This window comes from Schistocerca nitens, chromosome 1 (genome assembly GCF_023898315.1).
Source record: "Schistocerca nitens isolate TAMUIC-IGC-003100 chromosome 1, iqSchNite1.1, whole genome shotgun sequence".
In the NCBI taxonomy this organism is placed as follows: Eukaryota; Metazoa; Arthropoda; class Insecta; order Orthoptera; family Acrididae; genus Schistocerca; species Schistocerca nitens.
In genome coordinates this window covers 621458183-621480024 of record NC_064614.1, presented here as the reverse complement: position 1 = coordinate 621480024, position 21842 = coordinate 621458183, and the positions used below count along the sequence as shown (strand labels likewise).

The 21842-nt window shown below is 39.1% G+C and overlaps 1 protein-coding gene across 2 annotated transcripts in view; it reads right to left on the bottom strand.

The window, feature by feature from the left end:
• The window catches only part of LOC126257468 (calcium-independent protein kinase C), a 243931-nt gene that overhangs the window by 112737 nt on the left and 109352 nt on the right, over positions 1 to 21842 (bottom strand). For both annotated transcript variants that reach the window (XM_049955566.1, XM_049955567.1), the window contains exon 8: positions 9791 to 9965. In XM_049955566.1, the coding sequence (XP_049811523.1) occupies positions 9791 to 9965 (175 nt within the window). The remainder of the gene's footprint in view (positions 1 to 9790; positions 9966 to 21842) is intronic.

Below are 21842 nucleotides of genomic sequence, written 5' to 3'. Positions count from 1 at the left end.
AATTACTACTTAAAACGGTAGTCAGATTTTCTGAGGCCCAAGGAAAAGTCGTTCCATGTTTTGTGAAAGTCTTTTAGTCTGAAAATTCTTCAGACGCATACACATGAAACAATACTTTTTGATTCCTTTGCCATGAATCTGTATATAATTTCATGTGCAATTTTAATTGAGATTTATCCTAGTATCTTGTCTCATTGTGCAGCATGAATGTTTTTCTCATAAAAAAAAGTAAAATTACTGCCTTCAATCATAATCATGATTTTATTTCAATGCACAATGCATTTTGAGCCCTGGGGGTTTCATGTGCTTTGACAGCCTACATCAACTTTTGTTCCAAATTTAGATTCATTGATGGTATATCACAAAGTGGCACACTGTGAATATAATTTTACAAAACTAAGACAAACTGAAAAATAACATACTGTTTTCAGTAGTGGATCCTTTGTTTTGAAGTGCCGTATGAGTACTTCAAAACTATGTATCCACTATGGGAAATGGTTATTTTTTGATTTGTCTTAGTTTTGTAAACTTATATTCACAATGCACTGCTTTGTAATACACTGATCCAATCTTACCAGGAGCAGAATAAACCTAAATTTGGAAAAAGAAAATCATGTAAACTATCGAAGCACCTGAAGATGAGCCCCCCAGGGCCTGAAATGCATTATGCATTGAAATAAAATTACAATTGTGACTGAAGGTGTTTGTTTTTTATTTTATGCAACTAATATATCACACAAATTTGGCAACACATAATGAAATTTTGGTCTGTGTGTTCCTGAGAAAACCACTTGAACAGATTGTGCTAGTGAACTGTTGCCTATTTTAATCTTCTTCTGTCAGTTCAGCACAACACTTAAGAATCTATGCATGATTGTGAAGTCTATTTTGAAATTAATATATGTTATATATGTTGCATTGTAATATGCACTCCATATATCAAGTCTGTTCATAGTCACATATAGTGTCATCTTGTAGGGTTCAAATTGTTTACATCGTCCTTTTTTTTTTCTTATTTTCGCTCACTACTGTCCTCACTGCACATAAAATCACTCAAAGTTTTGTAATGAGTTTGGATCTTTCCATCTTACTGGTTGAGTCAGTTATATGACTGTGTTTCTTAAGTATGGTCCTCTTGTACTCCTTGGCTATCTGTACTGGTCTTCTAGTTTTATGATGTTTTACATGTACCATATCCAGAATTCATGTGTGTTATATGTCCATAATTGTTCTTGACATTATTGTGACTGCCTTCCAGGGACCGATGACCTCAGCAGTTTGGTCCCATAGGAACTTACCACAAATTTTTGATTTCATTGCCTTCCATATTTGGACATCCACTGTGCCACATGAACAATGTTATATCAAATAGATGCGTAATATTCACCAGCAGTTTACCCACAGTAGAATCACAGTTCTTCAATTTCTGTTTCATTTCATCCAAGTGTCATCTACATGGTAGTGAACCATCCCACATTGGTCCCAGATGTTTGTGATCTGTCCTCAGGCATTACAAAAATTTGTGACTTACTAATGCAGGTATGTGAAAAAATGAAGCAAGTTAAAATTTAAACCCCACTGATGCCAAAGATATTATGGATACAGCACTATTTCACTCTGACAAACCTGCACAAGGAAATCAATTCTAGCCTGCTGAAAGGTATGGATTAAGATTTGAACCCTATTCTTCCTGAATGAGAGTTCAGTTTCGTAACTGTTGCACTGTTCTGCCTTGTCAAAATATGTGTTCCTGTATATCATCAGCATTACAGACACATCAAACCAAGTACATAGACAAGAACAACTTCAAGGAAGATTATGTCAGTCTGAAACCTGTGTGAATCATTTTGAAAAAAAAAGTAACATTATTCCTCTTTATTTACTCTGTTCTGTAATAATATCACACTTAAGTGTTTACTGTCACTCATTGCCCAACACTGGGAAATAACAATGGTAAATCACCAAAATTTCCTGTTCTAAGAAATCACCAAAAGTGTAGTGCAAACCCCTTTCTTTTGCAAAGTTGGTTAATAGCATGCCATCCAGTTTTACTACTGTTCTTATACATTTTTTCCACACCAATATGCATAAATGCTGGTCTATTCTTCCATTTGCTACTCAATGAACATTTAAAACATAGTGATAATGTGCTACATTGATAGAAGTTATGGTAACACATTTGTAAGAGAAATAGTGTGTTGTCATAAGCACAGCACACACAATCAGGCAGCACCACAGGCTTTGATAGGTTGACAACATACTCCAGAGATGGCCTATATCTCAGTGATTACCGCACCAGGAAGTCACAGCGGTGGCACTGCCTGAGAAGTGATATGTGCTGGTGCCCCAGGAGAAGGGGCAGTTCCGTGTCAGTTCTTCTTGTGTACTTTGAGCCACATCGTCTTCTTCTAGCAAGTCCACACCATCCCATCTTCAGTGAACATTGTAGTGGCACAAGAACTGTTTGCTATCCAGCCTTAGCTTCTGGACTAGTAGTTGAACTGTGGGATCTCCTGCCTGAGCCAATTTGTACAAAGTTGAGTATTCATCAGTAAATGTTGGTATTCTTGTCACTAATCATTTATCAGTATTTAAGTTTGGAAGGTAGGAGACGAGATACTGGCAGAAGTAAAGCTGTGAGTACTGGGCGTGAGTCGTGCTTCGGTAGCTCAGATGGTAGAGCACTTGCCCGCGAAAGGCAAAGGTCCCGAGTTCGAGTCTCGGTCGGGCACACAGTTTTAATCTGCCAGGAAGTTTCAGTATTTCAGTGTTCTCCTCATTCCCCTCTCATAGTGTTTTCTTCAGTGCTCTATAAATAGTTAAGGGGGGCCATGAGTAAAATCTCCTTCTATGATTGTATCAAAAGTATGACCCAACAGCTGGCAGCAAGCAGGAATAGGATCTGTGCAAATTACAGGAGTAATTTTTGTTTTTGGCCACCCACCCACTTGTTACTTGTTATTTGTTTCTTGCTATTTCTTTTTATTTGTGTGATACATTAGTGTGTGGACTTTTGACTCAGGACAGACACTACTATTGAGACGAGTGTGCTATTTTGTGTGTGGCATCTAATCCAAACTCCTTCAGGCATAGCTTCCATATCACAAGATGGTTTCTCTAATGCATGTTACACAGTTGCAGAGTGAGCAAATCCAGCAGTTGCTGGAAGCCATGGTGCAGCTAACACAGTAACAGAATCTACAAGCAGCACAGCAGCCTCAGCTGCAACCTACATCAGCCATTCTATCATTCCTCAGGTTCAACAAACAGCACGAGAACTGATCAGAATACTTAGTTCAACTGATGAATCATAAGGAGGCACATCAGTTGAAAGGTGCAAAGAGCAAAGCATTTTTTCTTTCTGTAGTAAAGTTTACAGGCTCATAGTGAAATTGTTTCCTGACAAACAACCAAAACAGTTAGAGTTTGAGACTTTAGTTAGCAAGTTAACCACTTACTATGATGAACAAACACTCATGGCTGCTGCAAGGTTCAAGTTTTTCCACCTTTAGCGGGCAGCAGGTCAAACTCATAAATAGTGGATCACTGAATTACAAGCTTTAACTAGGCATTGCAAATTTTTGTGTTGTGGACAATCATACAGTGATGTCATGCTTTGTGACACTATAACTAAAGATATTTGTGATGATAGAATTTGTACTGTTATTCTGAAGCAACCTGGTCCTTCTTTAGATAGAGTGTTACAGTTAATTGAGGCTCAGGACACTAATGATTTAGCTAATTGTGAGATGCAAATGTCAAATATTAATGGCTTGCATAGTGACAGTGTTAGTAGTGCTGCAGATCCTAAACAGTCCCTTGTGTGTGCAGATTGAGTGACACACTGTGTGATGTCATGTTGTAATAAAACTGGTTATGGTGAGATAATTGTACTAACTGATCTTGGATTGTATGAAATGACTGATTCTCAAATTGAAGATTCAAAACCCAAAAATTCACTACCATATAGCTACACAAAGGTGTATAAATGTCAACATATATAAACACCTAATGTAATTACGATGATTAGTATGGACTTCTTAAAAAAAATAAGGGATGACAAGCAATTATTTGAACTTTATTTTTTTGAAATGTATGTTTCAAATATGATTTTACAAAAATAGATCAATATATGATAGTATTTTCTTTGCTACATGTTGTTTTAGAGGTAAATCTTTGTCGTTGGGCAGTTAGTAGTATGAGTTTGCCGTGCAAGGATGGAGTTCAAGTTATGTGTGTTGTGTTAGGCTGGTGGTTGATGTTGATTTGCATTATAAAGTGAAATGACTAAAAATATATCTATTCAACAACAGAAAGTCTTTCAGTGTTCATATTATTTAACAAAATGAAGCCAAACACCCTCTAGACAAGTATAAAAAACTTGCATTTCAGAAAGGACTACGAGCCTTCAACTTATAACAGAGAAAAAGAATAAAACATGAGTATTATGAAAACTGTTTATTCAAATTCTACTGTTGCTACCTCTCTCTGTAGTGAGTCATTATCTAAGGATGCTAACTGCTGTGAAAACGTGACTTGCCACCCAAATTATTAACTTACTTCAAAATTAATAAATTGACAGTGGGCTACAAGAGGGTTGTGACAGTCAGAATGTACAGACATGAACAGTGCCATCCCATGCAGGCAGAATGATGATAGACATAAGAATATGGAAAAGTCTTGCCCAAAGTGCTTTAGTCATCATAAGCGTGCTCAATGCCCAAGTTGCAATGTTATTTGTTATTTTTGCAAAACGAAAAGTCATGTTCAGTCTGTGCATGAAAAAGTTGCGTGGATAGCAAAGTCCCAAGCAACATGCCACTAAACCAGTTTAAATCATTAATGTTGTACAGTACGGCTAGCCACAGAACAGTGGCTGTAGTAAATGTTGTGAAAGGTCGTACAAGTACAAAACTTAGCAAATAGCAGTCAGGTGATTTTCGCGTGTGAAACAAGTCACACCAATACAAACACAGGTCCACTACTAAATCTTTGTCCACTTCACCTGTCACACATTGTAGTAGCTCACAACAACAGACAGGAGGTGATAGTTCTCTCTTAGATGTGGAATGTACTCAGACAAGGTGTTTGTTATATTGACAGTAACTAAAAAAGATGTCAAATTGCAACTGGAAACTGGTGCTTCAGTTACACTTTTGAACAAACTTACTTATGAACACTTAGGTTCACCAATACTGAGTCCATCTATGCATGTGTTGTCAGCTTATAATGGACAGGAAATTCTTTTTAGGAACTTTCAGTATGACAGCTACTTTTCAAGGTATAATGAAGACAAATTCAGTGCTTTCTGCCAAATCTTCACAGAATATTTTTGCCTTAGATTCTTTTGGCATATTTGGATTGTCAACCCACAAGTCAGTGTTGTAAATTTTAACAGATGTGCCTACAGATAAGCTTCAAGCTCTGTGTGACAAATTTAGTGAACTTTTTAGCGATTGTCTCAGTTGTGCAAACAATTTTTTAACTCATGTGTCACTCAAACACAATCCACAGCCAAAGTTTTGCCCAGCTAGGCAAGTGTCCACTGCCCTTATGGAACAGGTCACCAAACAATTATGGCAATGATAGGCTGATGGGATCATAAAGCCCATCAGTGCAAGTCAGTGGCCTTCCCCATCAGTCACACTTCACAAGCCTCCAAGATGTCTTTGACTGTGTGTTGATTCAAGTCAACTGTGAACTCTCAGACAGTGAGAGACATGTACCCTTTGCCCCACTCAGAGGAAATGATGGACAGATTAGGTCAGGGTCATTACGTTTCCAAGATATACTTGGCAAACACTTACCTTAAGTCGCCTTTGGATGATTACTCAAAGAAATTTTTGGTTATTAACACTCATCTCAGGCTATTTGAATTTAAATGCCTGCCCTTTATTAGTGCCTCAGCACCAGTGATTTTTCAACACTTTTAATAACAAGTGACTGCCAAGGTACCTACTTGCCTAAATTACCTGGTGGACATTGTCGTGTCTGGACATTCTGTAGAACAACATTTAGCCAATCTTGAGTGACTTTGTCAAGAACTGTCGTCAACAGGCCTCAAGTGCACAAGTTGTGGTGTAAGAGTGTCCCATTTACATGGACCAAGGAATATCAGCTGACTTTTGATCAATTGAAACAGTGCTACTTAGTAATGTGTGTCTCATACATTTTGATCCAGTTAAACCCGTAGTGTTAGTGGTTGATGCTTCTTCTAGTTGTCTAGGCACCATTCTGTAGCACTGTATCAGATCAATAGATCATCCAGTAGCTTTTGCCCCCAAACTTCTTACTAAGAATAAGGCAAATTACAGTCAGACTGAAAAAGCATTGGCGATCATTTATGGTGTAACCAAGTTTCATCATTACTTCCATGGATGGAAGTTCTACTTGGTCATGGATCATAAGCCACTCACTTCACTTTTCTACCCAACCAAGCCTGTTCTACTACACATGGTGCAGAAATTGCAGTAGGGCTTTATTGCTGTCACACTACAACTATGAAATCTTGCAGTGCCCTATGGCTCAACTTTTGAATGCTGATTTGTTGTGAACGTTACTAGTCAACAAGGATGATCAGTTCATTCCCATAGACTTTTATCACATAGCAAAGAGACAGCTGCAGATGTAGATTTAAGCATTGTGGTGAATTACTTGCTTACAGGATGGCCAAGGAGAGTTAAAGACATTGTTCAGATGGAAGTACATCAATACTTTGCTCACCGTAAAATCTTGTCAGTACAGTTTGGTGTTTTATTGTTACACACTGAGAATGACCAAGCCCGGGTCATCATCCCACACACCCATCAGCAGGATTTTTTCAGGTTGTTACATCAGGGACACAGGTTTATTGTGAGGACAAAGCAGCTTCTTGACACCATTGTTTTTGTCTAGGTATGGATGCCCAGATTGAAGTCATGACGTCATGCTCCACCACTTGCATGAAGCAACAGGCAGCTCCACCTCAAGGATTTTCTGAGTGGCCATGCCCCAGCAGTCAACAGAAACACATCCACATTGATTTTGTTTGGCCTCTCTGGAACACACAACGCCTTATTGTAGTGAATGCCTTCAGTCGTTTTCCCTTTGTGGTTCTGATGAACTCTACAATAACGGCCAGGACTGTCTGATAACCTACTCCAATTTTTTGCATTGAGGGCTTGCCAGAAGTATTAGTGTCTGATAATGGGCTGCAGTTCACCTCACAGGAATTTGAACAATTTTGCACAACCAGCGGTATTGAACATGTGACCACAGCACCATTCCACCCTCAATCTAATGGTGAAGTTGAACATTTTGTGTGAACATTCAAGGTGCAGATGGGTGAATTCCGTGGAATTCACTCATGGAAACAGGCCTTGCATTTTTTCCTGTCCATCTACCACATGATGCCTTGAGATGGACCTTCCCTGACTGAACTCCAGCATAGCCACCAGCATCACACCCTGCTTCATCTGCTGCACCCACTAACAAGGAGTACCAGTCAGTACAAAGATTCCCATTTTCAGATTCAGGATACAGTACTCCTCAGGAACTTCTGGCCTGGACAGCAATGGCAACAGGGGACTGTTCCTCGTGTCCTTGGACACGACATGTTCTATGTTTTTTCCTCTACAGGGTTGCTGCTCAAAAGACACTGGAATGAGCTTCGCCCTATCTTCATTTTACAGATTCAGCACACAGCCAGGAGCCAGGGTCATGGCCACTTGCCATGGACCAAATGGCATCTCAGCCCAAGGAACTTCCCATGGAGGTGGATGTGCCCTCATCCCTGATACCATCATCACACCAGCCCGTGTCACCATGGGCAACACCTCTGCACCCTGCTGCCCTCCTCTCTGAGGTGGGGCCCTCCAGAGTTCGAGACTCTGGCCCTGGATGTAGAGGTGTGCCATCCCTACAGTTTGCCAGAAATTCCCATATGGGCTCAGGGCAAATGCCAAGGCATGGACAGGAGCCTGGCACCCACTTCAGTCCTGGTTCTTGTCCCATCTGCTGTGCCTGCACCCAGACCTCCCCCTCACTGTCGGTTTGCACCGCAACCCCATGCGACACTAGCCAGTAGATTTGGAGGGGAAGAGTGTGATGTTGTAAGCACAGCACACACCACCAGACAGCACCAAAGGCATTGATAGGTCAACAACCCACTCCAGGGTTGGCACATAGTGCAGCGATTGCTGCACTAAGATGTCACAGCAGTGGCACCACCTGAGGAGTGATATGCGTCAGTGTCACAGCAGAGAGAGCAGTTCCAAGTCAGTTCAACTATCAAGAAGACCACCTTCTACTTGTGTACTTTGTGTCACATCATCTGCTTCTAGCTCATCCACACTAGCCTGTCTTCAGAGAATATTCTAGTGAGACAAGACCTGTTTACGATCCAGCCTTAGCTTCTGGAATAGTAGTTGAACTTCAGGATCTGCTGCCTGAGCTGATTTGTGCAAAGTTGAGTATTCATCAGTAAATTTATGTATGCTTGTCACTAATCATTATCAGTGTTTCAGTGTTCCCCTTGTTCTCCTGTCATAGTGTTTCCCTCAGTGCACTATAAACAGTTGAGGGTGGACATAAGTAAAATCAAAAGTATGATACAGCAAATAGCAACAATGCCTTTTTTATGGTTTAAGATGTGTTAAAACAGATGGATTAAGAAAATGAGAAGGGCAAACCAAGAAAATGAGATGGGCTAACCAATAGCAATTTCCAGAGTCAGAGAAAGGTTTATTTGGTGAGAACAGTTTTATTACTGCTAACTCCACGAGTAGACAATATAATCATTAATGTAACAAAATAAATGTTATACCAAGAACTCTGTAGTTTCATGTGATCTGCAGAACATACTATTTTAATGTTCAAAGTAACCATTAATTTTAAACATAAAAGAAAATGAAACTTTCTGGCAAATAGAAATGGTGTGCCGGACTAGGACTCAGTCCTGAGACCTGTGCCTTTCATGGGCTAGTGCACTACTGACTGAACTATCCAAACATGTATCATGACCCACCCTCACAGTCTTACTTGCCCCAGTACCCCTTCTTCTTCTACCTTCAAAACTTTGTTTTCCCACACACCTTATGGGACCAACACTCTTGGAAGAAACGTTACTGCAAATAAGTGGCTTTAGCCACGGCCTGGAATGAATTTTCACTCTATAGCAGAGTGTGTGCTGGTTTAAATTTTCTGCTGGATCAAGGCTGTGTACCACACAAGGACTCCAAATTGGGATATTTGCCTTTCCTAGCCAAGTGCTCTACTGACTGAGCAACTCAAACACAAAAACACAACTCACAGCCTGCCCTCACGGCCTTACTTCTGCCAGTAATTCTTCCCTACCTTCAAAACTTCACTGAAGTACTCCCTCATACCTTCTAGGACTAGCATCCTGGAAGAAAGGATATTATGGAGAAATGGTTTAGCTGCGGCCTAGTGGATTGTTTCGAGAATGAACTTGCACTCTGCAGTGAGGGACACACTGATTTTAAACTTTGTGACAAATCAAAACTTTATGCCAAACCAGGGCTTGAACTTGGGACCTTCGATAGTTTGCATAGTTCAAACAGTAGACCAACTGCCCATGAAAGGCAAAAGTTAAGCTTCAAGTCCCAGTCTGGTACACAGTTTTGATCTGGCAGGAATTTTCAAATCAGAGCACACTCTGCTGCAGAGTGGAAATTAATTCCAGACAAATGACATTGTTTTTCACAATCCATTTTTTGTTTTTTTTATTTTTATCTAAAAGAGAATGCAAAGAAGAAAAGACTGAAAAGTACAGAACTCATAATTTTCTCACCTTGATCAGCTAAGTCTCCATCATTTTTGTCTTCTGATTCCTCTTGTTGCTGGTTGCTGCCTCCTCCACTGCTGTATGCATCATCATCACTCCTGGAGCTTGCTGTGGTTGTGTTAGTTGTGGACAGGCTCTTCTCGGATGTTGAACTCATACTCATGTTGCATGAACTACCAGTCTGTGCAGTCAAATAAAGAGATGCTGTTTCTAACAACAGTGGGAAATCAGGTACTGAAAATTGAAATATGAGCAACAGAAAAAGCTTCTTGTTCACCCAGCCCTCACTGACAGGATCGATCAAAAACATAGGATATCTGTAAACAGACACACATTTTTACCGTTTCAAGATGTAGGGTATTTATGTATACATAATCAAGTGTGAACTTGAGAATGTAATTCAAAAAGGCTTTGCCAAACAACATATATTATCATTATTCAGATTTTCCATGAAACTGTGCCCAAGAACAAGTTCCAAACTGGATTCACTTTAATTTATTGTATCTGATGATAAAGTGGACATATTCTGAAAAAACATCATACTTTTTTATGATTAAAAGTGACTGTCTACAAATATTCTCTTATGTTTTCAGTTGGCATTCAACACAGTCATTGATAGATTTAGGTTTATTGTTTACATTAAAAAATTAAACGATCATCACATGTGTGCAACACAAATACTATAAACATACTAAGCACATTAGAGAAAAATTTCTTACTGCAGCTGAAGATTTATTTTAGTAATAAACTAGGCAGTGAAGTGTTCCATATGATGATAGTGACAAGGATTCATCTCTATGGTCTTGAAAGTCTGTTACACAATAACACCACTGAATATTTATGCATATTGTATAAATCTGCAAGCACTGCAATGGGAAAATAACTAGATACAGAAGTGCCTGCACAAATTTGATAGAGGTGCAAGGGAAACTGCTCAGTCTTTCAAATGAATGTTAGTCACTGATGTCCTGGATGTCACAGCATAGGAACCAATAATTCTTCTGTAATGATGATTGGGTAGCACACATCACAGTCTGTCACTCTTTCAACACCTATGTCTATGCTCTGCAAGCCGCCATCTATTGTGTGGAGGAATGTACTTCTGGTATTATTATGAGTTACCCCCTTTCCTGCCACAGTTGTAAATGGTTTATGGGAAGGATAGCTGACAGTAAGCTTCTATATGAGCCAACATTTCACTGATTGTTGTGTCATCATCATTTTGCAAGATATATGTTGGAGGAAGTAATATACTGTCTTACTTACTATTGTAACAGTAAACCTCTGTCACAATCCAAATTTGCATCTTACCATGCCACACATATAGATGTATCAATTCAACATCAGTTTGGTGGAAGACAAACATGTTCGTATACTGACCCATAGTGGATGTCCCAAGAGAAATTGCCAATATTTAGGGATATGGCAGGAATGATTATTTGAAGTAAAAAGTCTAGTAAACATGGGCTCTAAATCACATACCTCAAGAGCTATTAACTCTTCATCATCTTTGATACTATGGAGCAAACCTCTTTTACTGCAAGCTCTTTGCTTTTTGTTTTTTGAGAGGTGGTATTATGGTCCAAAACAAGAAAAATGACCAGTTAACATGGCCTCAAAGTGTATATCTTAAGTGCTATGAGATCTATGAGCACTTGTTCATCTTCTTTACTATGAAACACATCTCTTTTACTCACAGCTCTTAAGGAATGCATTTCAGAGCCATGTTCATAAGAGAATTTTTTTCTTGTTTTGGTCCATACTACCTCCTCCCAAAACATGAAAGCAAGAAGCTTGCAGCAGAAGAGGTTTGTTTCACAGTACTGAATATGAAGAAGTGCTCATAGCTTTTAAGGTAGGCATTTTAGAACCCATGATTACTGTACTGTTTCACTTCAAATGACCATTCCTGTCATGTCTGTAAATTCCTCCAAGAACACCCTCCATTTTGCAATTTGCCATGAAACTAACAAAAGTGCTTCTGGGATCTTACTTGCATCTAATTAAAATCTACCAATATCTTATTAAAATTTTCTCATTCTCATCTCATAGGACAAATACTCTCTGTGATTAACATAACTGACCTATCCCTTATTCAATTACAGTGCATAATTCATCATTGAGCATTTGGAAAGGTTCGTCTAAACTAAATAATACCCCTGTGCTACCCAATTAGCTGTTTCCTCTGTGTAGTACATGTCTGGCTTATTGAGGAGGGCCCCAAAATTCTCTACTCATGCAAAAGATTAAGAAATCTGCAGCAAAGTTCATCACAGAATTTTCTAATACTCTAATATAAATCCTCCGCTTGGCTCCAAATCAGAAGACTATGATTGGTAATGAGTAAAACACTGCTAATCACAAGTTACATATTCATCATGGATGTGAGGCCATCTGTCGTCACTAATTCATCCAGCTATCTACAGGAACTGCAGATGGACTCTGTACACAGGTGGTAATAATTATTTTGGCTGATATCAGCTATTGGTGGCAGCTGATTATATCCAGAGCATTAGTAGCTGCTAGCAGCACAGATGAGACCATCCGGCATACTGGCCTTTCTTCCCAATCTGATGGACTCCATTACCCATATAGGAGCTTCCAATGATTAACATACTAGTTGTTTGCACTTGCCAAGATTCTGCAGGAAAATTGGGCAAAGGCTCAACATGCTAGGCATCTGTGCTGCCTCCAATGTGCTCTCAAGAGTGGGCAGGACTTAGTATCAGTTGCTAATATATAAGAGGATAGCTGTGTGGTCAGTAACAACATTCTTCTTCTGCTCAAAGATTCTGTGATCTCATTACAGTCCACCATTCACCTTTCAGATGATGATGAACTGACTGGGCCATGCATCAGGAAGCGCAGCACCATAGGGTTTTATGGAGATATGACACAACTTTTGCCACAGGTGTTGTCAAATATGTAGTATAAACTCCACAGTAACACAGCACAGGAGAGCATATTTATTAGTATCAACAACATAGAAGGTATCTGGTTGCATCAACAATGCAGGTATATAAGCATAGCAATTAGCACTGTGTGCCAGCAGCAGTTCTGTACTGGTTTCGGTTCTGACTGCTATTCAGGTCTTTTAGTTAACTGTTGTCTCACCCTGACACCCACTCGATTTAATAGTTGGATCTCTCTCTGTAGCATATCTAATATAATATTTGTAAGAAAGTTGTCTTAAATAGTTCTTTTGTGGCCTGTCAATATGAAACTGTGTGATGAAGAAAATTTCAATTCTAATTGTATCACCTAACTTCTGTTCTTAACCAGTCGATGAGTCCTGACTCACCAAGTGATAACTACTACAAATCCTCTTGGTGTAGCATCCTTTGAAAGTGGTCTAGATATTTAAAAAGAGAAGGGGATGTTACAGTACCTCAACAATGCTGGAGCCAAAAAACAGTACTCATATGTTCTTTCTTCATGTTCCTCAAGTCTTTTCATCTGATTCTACTAACCTGTTATTTCACTGCACTAAAATGCTGCATTATCCCTTATTGCTTACATGATTTTACAATCTACAAAAACTCTAGTTTTACATTCTTTAAGAAACCTATTTTTCTATACAGACATTGGATATGATATTATCCTTATCACTAAACCAGCTATTCAGTCACAAGTAAAAAGTATGAAAATTTGTTTTATCATCATTTCTTTAACAACAATGTAAATGTTGTTATTCATTAAAAAGCACAGAGAGAGAGAGAGAGAGGATGGGGGAAGTTGGAAGTCATTCATGAACTAGCTATTTGTTAATAACCTATCTTAATACCCCTTAAATTATTTTTAAAATGAATGATATTCACTAGCTTCAGGTAGTTTAATACAGTAATATTTGCAACTTTTCCTGTCATTCATCATTATCGAAATATTTAAAAGTCAAAATACGTTTAAAATGAAGCGAATACAGTATTTAGATATTAACCTAAAATGTATATTAAATACATTATAAAATAACAATCTGAACTACGCATTGTAAAATTATTCAAGTAAGTCAGACACAAAGGGAAAATACTCCTTCTTAAATCACAGCTGAGCAAAAAGGAAACAAATAAGTATGTACAAAGTTGAAGAATTGTCTTTGCAAAGAAGAATTCAACTAAGTTAAGGGCTGTATTAAAGACGCATAACACACATTGTGACAGAAGTGAAACAATAGAGTTGACAGATGCAATTTGAATTATTGGGAAGTTATTACACTCCTGCTGAAGAACAGATAGTTGATTAACCAGTGTAGAAGTAACTTTGTAACAGGTAGTGAAATGAGGGTGAAAAAAAGATAAATCATGGGAAACACCAAATAAAAGAGGTGAATGAAGAATAAAGCTGAGATCAGAAGAAAATTATGAGGGAAAGAGAGACTAAATGAGGTAACAAGTTGTAAAAGAGGATATAAATTATACTGTCATGTGCCGTGCTGCATGCAGTCAGTGCGGAGCAGCAACTGGCATCATTGGCTGGCATGCTGCAGATTGCCAGTTCAAATCTGATCACCCACAAATTTTTGTTATTTAGTGTTGATTGTTTCTAGAAGGGCCTTGAAATTTCTCATGTTTGTGTAATTCAGTGAATGCTGAAGATGCACACAGCCATGCTCAATTTTAGATGTGCGTGGCTATCAGAAAGGGTGGAGATAGTGCAGCCTGAGGGGCAGTGCTTAAGTACAGCTCATGGCTACCAAGTAAAAGGCATGGTGTGAGAGACACTGAACATGCAATGGATTTCCCTGATGCTGAAATATGTCACATCTGCATGCACAGAATGAAAGGGGTATCATGGCAAGAAATAAAATATGTCCACAAAAAAATCTTGGATATTCACTGTCACATGATCATGATCCAGTAACATTACATTAATCCTACAGTGAACAGATTGAGCACATTTGTGAGATGAGTCCATCACAGTTTAGAATGTTTTTGTATGCCAAAAACTACACAAGTCACATCAATATTAATAATTTAATGCAATTGTCTAGACAGAAAAACTATTCACCAAGTAATTATGTCCAGTGAAGGCGGAGATGAGAACGGTAGTGTATTGCTGTAAAGAGTCTACACCTGAACAAAAGTGTTTGCCTTGAATGCCAAGGCTGTATGGAATGGAACATCTGACATGAAAAGGATGGCAACTGCCAAAATTTAAGAGTTATTTTTTGTCTGTTGGTCTAATGCACACAAAAGTGTGTAACTTACCCTCAGTGAGGATAAGGTCAACATCAAGGAAAGTGGCATGAGATTTGGAACAGGATTTTGTTAATGATATAGGTGTTGAGGAGGAAGAAAAGAAAATATTGTATGCTGATGACATGACAATACTAAATAGTGACCAAAATATGGAACAGATTGAGAGAAGAGCATACATATCTGCAAATGTCACAGCTCAATGGCTGTTGGAAAATGAACTGGTTATAAATCTAAAAAAGACTATGTATGCAGTGTTTAAAAAAGGAGAAGGCTGTAGACATGGATTAAGAGGTTGCTGGAACAAGGCTGGAAGAAGTAAAATCTGCTAGATTCTTAGGTATTCTTGTGGATAATGAACTGAAATGGAAAAAAAACATATTAATAATGGCTGTAAGAAACTGAGCTCTGTCATGTTCTTAATGATGCAGCTATCACATTATTCAGACAAGAACCTTCTGTGTACAGTGTATCATGGACTTTTTGAACCATACTTACAGTATGGAGTGACTGTGTGGGGAAAATCAAACAAACAAGAGACAAAACGAGTGTTCACATTACAAAAAAAAGCAATTAGGACCATTTTAAGAAGAAAGACCTCTGAAACATGCAGTAACTGTTTCAAGAAGTTAGGTATCTTAACTTTTTCATCGTTGTATATATACAAAACAATAATGTACATCACAAAAGGTAGTGAGGACTGGATTACAAATGCTAGTGTATCAGACTACTAACAAGGGAACCTCCCCATCGCACCCCCCTCAGATTTAGTTATAAGTTGGCACAGTGGATAGGCCTTGAAAAACTGAACACAGATCAATTGAGAAAACAGGAAGAAGTTGTGTGGAACTATGAAAAAAATAAGCAAAATATACAAACTGAGTAGTCCATGGGCAAGATAGGCAACATCAAGGACAACATAAGCTCAGGTATGCCGTGGTCCCGTGGTTACCGTGAGCAGCTGCGGAGCGAGAGGTGCTTGGTTCAAGTCTTCCCTCGAGTGAAAATTTTACTTTCTTTATTTTTGCTAAGTTAGGATCTGTCCGTTCGTTCATTGACGTCTCTGTTCATTGTTATAAGTTTGGTGTCTGTGCTTTGCGACCGCACCACAAAACTGTGCGATTAGTAGACGAAAGGACGTGCCTCTCCAATGGGAACCGAAAACATTTGATCGCAAGGTGACAGGTCAACCGATTCCTCCACAGGACAACACGTCTGATATATTCTGTATGAGAGTGGTGACAGCATGTGTGTCACATGACAGGAATATGTTGTCGACCCACCTAACTTGTACACTTGGCGAATGGGTAAAAACATTCTTCTACCTTGCCCGATTTAGGTTTTCTTGTGGATGTGATAATCACTCCCAAAAATTAAATTTTTCACTCGAGGGTAGACTTGAACCAAGGACCTCTCGTTCCGCAGCTGCTCAGGCTAACCACAGGACCACGGCGCTCCTGACGTATAGCTATCCATGAAGTTGCTTATCTTCGTTATGGACTACTCAGTTTGTATATTTTGCTTATTTTTTTCATAGTTCCACACAACTTCTTCCTGTTTTCTCAATTGTTCTGCCTTCAGTTTTTCAAGGCCTATCCACTGTGCCAACTTATAACTAAATCTGAGGGGGGTGCGATGGGGAGGTTCCCTTGTAAGAAGTCTGCCTAAAAACCTGCAAGATAGTGTACTTGACAATGACTTTCCAAAGAAACTTAAAGACTATCTCATTGAAAAAGAGTTTTACAGTGTTGTAGAATACTTATGCCATTAAATTTGTATGTATTGTTATTCATTATCAATTATGTAAAAATGTCAGCTAAAGGTGTAGAAAAATAAGTGATAATGAATGTTAATACTTTTACAAGTCCTATATTACACATACATTTACTGTACACAATGTAATCTTACAGGATCAAATAAAATTCAATTCAGTTCAATTCAAAGGACCACGTGAAATTAAATTGGGGGAGTGTGTTTAGAGATTCAATGAATATGGACTCACCATGAGTCCTTATGTCACAGGTGTCATCAATGTATCTAAACCAAGTGAGATGATGAAGGCTTGTGGTGTCTAGGAAAGTCCCCATTGAAGTGACCCATGAAAAGGTTGGCAAAGGAAGGAGCCATCCTTGCTCCCACAGCCATGCCCCTCATCTGTTTGTACGTTTGCCCGTCAAAGAAGTAGTTGTTCCACTAAGTTATTAATTTCCTGTTGCAGAGCACACTTGGGTAGCTCAATTGGTAGGGCACTTGTCCATGAAAGGCAAAGGTCCCATGTTCAAGTCCTAGTCCAGCATACAGATTTAATCTGCCAGGAAGATGTAAATCAGTGCACCTTCTGCTGCAGAGTGAAAAATTCATTCTGGAAACAATCCCCCCCCAGGCTGTGGCTAAGCCATGTCTCCACAGTATCTTCGCTTCTGGAAGTGCTAGTCCTGCAAGTTTCACAAGAGAACTTCTGTAAGTTTGGAAGGTAGGAGATGAGGTACTGGTGGAAGTAAAGCTGTGAGAAAGGATTGTGAGTCATGCCTGGGTAGGTCGTTTGGTAGAGCACTTGCCCATGGAAGGCAAAGGTCCTGGATTTGAGACCCAGTCTGGCACACAGTTTTAATCTGCCAGGAAGTTTTCAAACATCGATTATTTTCCTTGATATATTACCTTAATTCATTATTCACAGGTATTTGCTATACATAGTCTGTGGAAACTATAATTTTTGATGCATATTAGACTTTGAAGCAAGCTGAAGTATTGTATGTAGTGTTTTTCAGTGTGATGCAATGTGCTGCAGTGAAATAATATTTCTTTAAATTAATTTCTCGTGAGCTAGTAGCACAAATGAGAAACTAAATATATATTATTGGACTGTTTTATTAGCACTTTTCAATGACAACAGAATCATTTAATGAACATTAATTCCAATTTTCATAAAGTTATGGTGTTTTCAGACTTTGAAATTTTGTGTCCATATGTGATGGATGCTTGGTATGGAAATTTGCTGCATTCAGTTTTGATGTCCAGCTAGTTTTACCATATATGAACCTTGTTGACAAAAAGCTCACATCAAAACTGTTTTTATTCTTTTTCTGTTATTGTCATTCCACCATTCACAAGTGAATGCTATTCTATTTAATAAAATAAATATTACTCAGTTTCAATCATAAATACTTGTCATCTTCAATTACATAACTATCCTCTTTTATTAATTTTACTTACAAACATTGCTGTATTTTATAATTCTCATCCATTGCTAGGAAACTCAGAACAAATCTAATGATCCTACTACCATGTTGGCCAAAGGGTGATAACAGCAGTAATGTGTAACTATGCCTTAGACATGTGTTCGAGCCAAAATTTCTTTTAAGTTCCACATTTACATGAGTCTCCACTATTTTGAGCACAACTTTTATCACACGTTTTATTCAGAAAGATTTTTCACTCTGCAGTGGTGTGTGCACTGATATGGCACTGAAGAGTCATTGGCAGAAGTAAAGGTCTGAGGATGGGTAATGAGTCATGCTTGGGTAGCTCAGTAGGCAGAGTACTTGCCCATAAAAGGCAAAGGTCTTGTGTTCAAGTCCTGGTCTGGTGCACAGTTTTAATCTGCCAGGAAGTTTCACAAATTTTATTAGTCGAAAGAGAGAGAAGAGCTCAACATTTGTAATGTTTCCATATTCTGGAATGTTCAATATTTGTAAATATTGTAGTATTCTCTACCCAGGAGGCAGTCCTGTTCTGTCTTTATATCAGTGTTATTAATAAATGTTCTTTCAGTGCTAAATGTTGCACTTCATTGAGAACCCTGCCTCCAGATTTGGATTTGATTGTTGTTATGACATGACATGGTTTGGTGGAAATGACATGTACTTGAAAACATTTACATCATCATGCCTTCAATTAGGCAATGCTCATCAAAAATCCATCACTGCTTTCTGTAAATGCTGGTCAGAACCAGACAAAGTGGCTGAAAGGATTCAACTGAGTTGCTGAATGCAAGAGGTGGGAAAGCTTGATGCGTTTGACAAATGGATGAGAGAGCCCATCAGGGGACTGAGAACAATGAAGAGGAGCTTGATATCTGGGACAAATTCCAGGCCGAACTGAATAAAACATTTGATGACAATCAGCAGCAAGTCCGTCTAGTGGAAAAACAACTGAAAGACTGTAACAAACATCATAGGGAAATGACACAGACTTACATAAAGATTTGTTTGGCCATATGCTATCTTGTGATTCCAGTCTTGACAATAGCTGACAAAATCTAACACTTGGTGAAAGGAATTCTACAAGACATGCATCAGACTCTTCTGGTAAGGAATGTCACAATGACGGAGGAATTCTAGTGGTGCCAGCCCATCGAGGAAATGCAAAATAAAAAGTGTCAGATGAATCTCAAATGTGGTACCTATGACAGCTGTGGGAGACCACTGTGATCTCACCTCTCTCATACAGTAGGTACGAAGAGGATAGATACAGTAGTTTATGGCAGCCAGAAATGTCAGTCTGAATACTCAAGCAACAGCAGCCATGACACTTTGGGCACATTGGACACTGCACATTGTACACTACTGCACAGAAAGAAAATGAGTGTTCCATGATGGTTATGCTACAGATGACAACAGTCACAGCAGTCCTAGTCATACTAGTCAACTCCAGATGATAATGTTGACCTGTGGGATGAAGCCCATTGCCATACCCAGGATGAGGTCATCCCGCAACATGCTTCAGCAGTTTTCCATAGCCATGCGGAGGTACCAACTATTTACCTAGTTGCCAAATTCAGGAAAACTAAGCAAGGTGACCATCTATGGAGGTGAGGCCACCAAAGATGAAAATCCTCCATGGACGATTTACCAAGCTGTTAGGGAATCTCATCAATGTCATCATCAGGGCCAACCTGTCCGAGTGTTGACTATTCTTTCTGAAATGATGAATGCTTTCCATCACCAGCTATAGAGGTCTATGTTCCACAATTTGAAAGTGATTGTCTTGAAGGCAACAAATGGAACATATTAACAAACAACAGAATATGTGCTGGAAGAACAAATATCAGTGACAGAACACAGCCCTTAGAATTTGTCATCTTAACAGAAAGTATTCATGTTTTTCTTGGATGAGACTTCTTGCAGGTGTCAAAAGCAGTCATAGACTGTGGAAGATCAGACTGACACATCTATTCCAACAAGGACGCATAACAAAACTTGATCTGCCATTGAAGACATTGTTATCTGCTGTCATCAATGAGAAGAGTTTCAGTTATCAATCTAGATGCTCAGTTAAACTGTGAAGCTTGTGTCAATTGCAGAAAGCTACTCAAGGCTCACAAAAAAATTATGTACTAGTAATAATCATAAGCATTGCAGGTGGTCAAGAACTTTGGATCACTAATTATCATGAGTAGCCACAACTCATCCCTAAACATATGAGAGTAGGGACAGTCAAACCAATCCTGGCTGAACAGTTCAATGCCATTAATGAAGAATTGTGCTCCACAAACTCTGCAGACAATACAGTGGAGGAAGCTACTATCAAACTGCCAACACAATCTGGCCTGACTGTTGGTGAGTGTTAACCATTCAGTGTCACTTTTTTATGCTTTCAAATCTTGGGGGGGGGGGGGGGCAAAAAGATAAGACCAAGTGTTCCATGGTAAAACACCATATCAATACTGGGGATCAGCTACCAATTATCCAGCATTCACATAGAGTGTTACCGGCTGAACAACGGATAATTCTGGAAGAAGTGGAAAAGGTGGTGCAAGATGACATTCTTGAAATTTCAGAGAGTCCTTGGCTGTCTCTTGTGGTCCCTGTGAAAAAGAAGGATAGCCCATGGCATTTCTGCGTCGAACACTGATGACTGAATAAAACCACAAAAAACATGTCTACCGATTGTTGCTTGTTGATGGCACCTCAGACTTCTTAAAGGGGTAAAGTATTTTTCAACTGTGGTCATGCAGGCAAGCTACTGGCAAATCAAGGTTGATGTGGCTGACTAGGGAAAGACTGCCTTCATAACACCTGACAGCCTCTATGGGTCAGAGTTGTGCCATTTGGACTATCTGGTGCTCCAACAACCTTCAAGTACATCATGGATAACTTGCTTGACACCTTAAATATATGACCTTCTTTGCTACCTGGATGATACAATTTTCTTTTTATGACATCTGAATAACATCCAAGCCAGTTGAGTACCATATTGAACTGTGTTCAGACCACAGGTCTCTGCCTGAATATGAAAAACTGCCTCTTCATCTCTGAAGAAATAAAAAGCTTGGGGCATTTAGTTAATGGTCATGGTGTTTGTCTTCCTCCAGAGAAAATAGGAGCAGTCACATATATTTGGCCTCCTCAGAACACATTTGACATGAGAAGTTTTCTCAGAATGTGCTTGTATTATTGGTAATCCATAAAGACTTCCATATCGAGGCATGTCCCTTGCAAGAACTATTGCAGCAGGGCACCAAATTCTCTTGGAATAGGGTACAAAAAAATCATTCCTTGTTCTTAAGGTGGCACTAACATCTTCTCCAGTCCTAACATCACATGATGGGAATGTCAAGATAGAACTTAACACCAATGCCAGTAGTTCTGGGATAGGTGCAGTTCTAATACAAATTCAGGAAGGTGCTGAAAAGATGACAGCTTATGCTTCCAGAGTATTCTCCAAGACTGAGATGAACTACTCTACAAGGTAGAAAAAGTGCCTTGCACTTGTCTGGGCAATCAACAAGTTGCAGCTGTTTATATTTGGCAAACCATTCACTGCAGTGAGGAATCACTATTCTCCTTGCTGGCTGACTTGCCTGAAGGATCCATCAGATCAACTGGCAAGATGGGCACTGATGCCTCAGGGTATGATGTCACAGT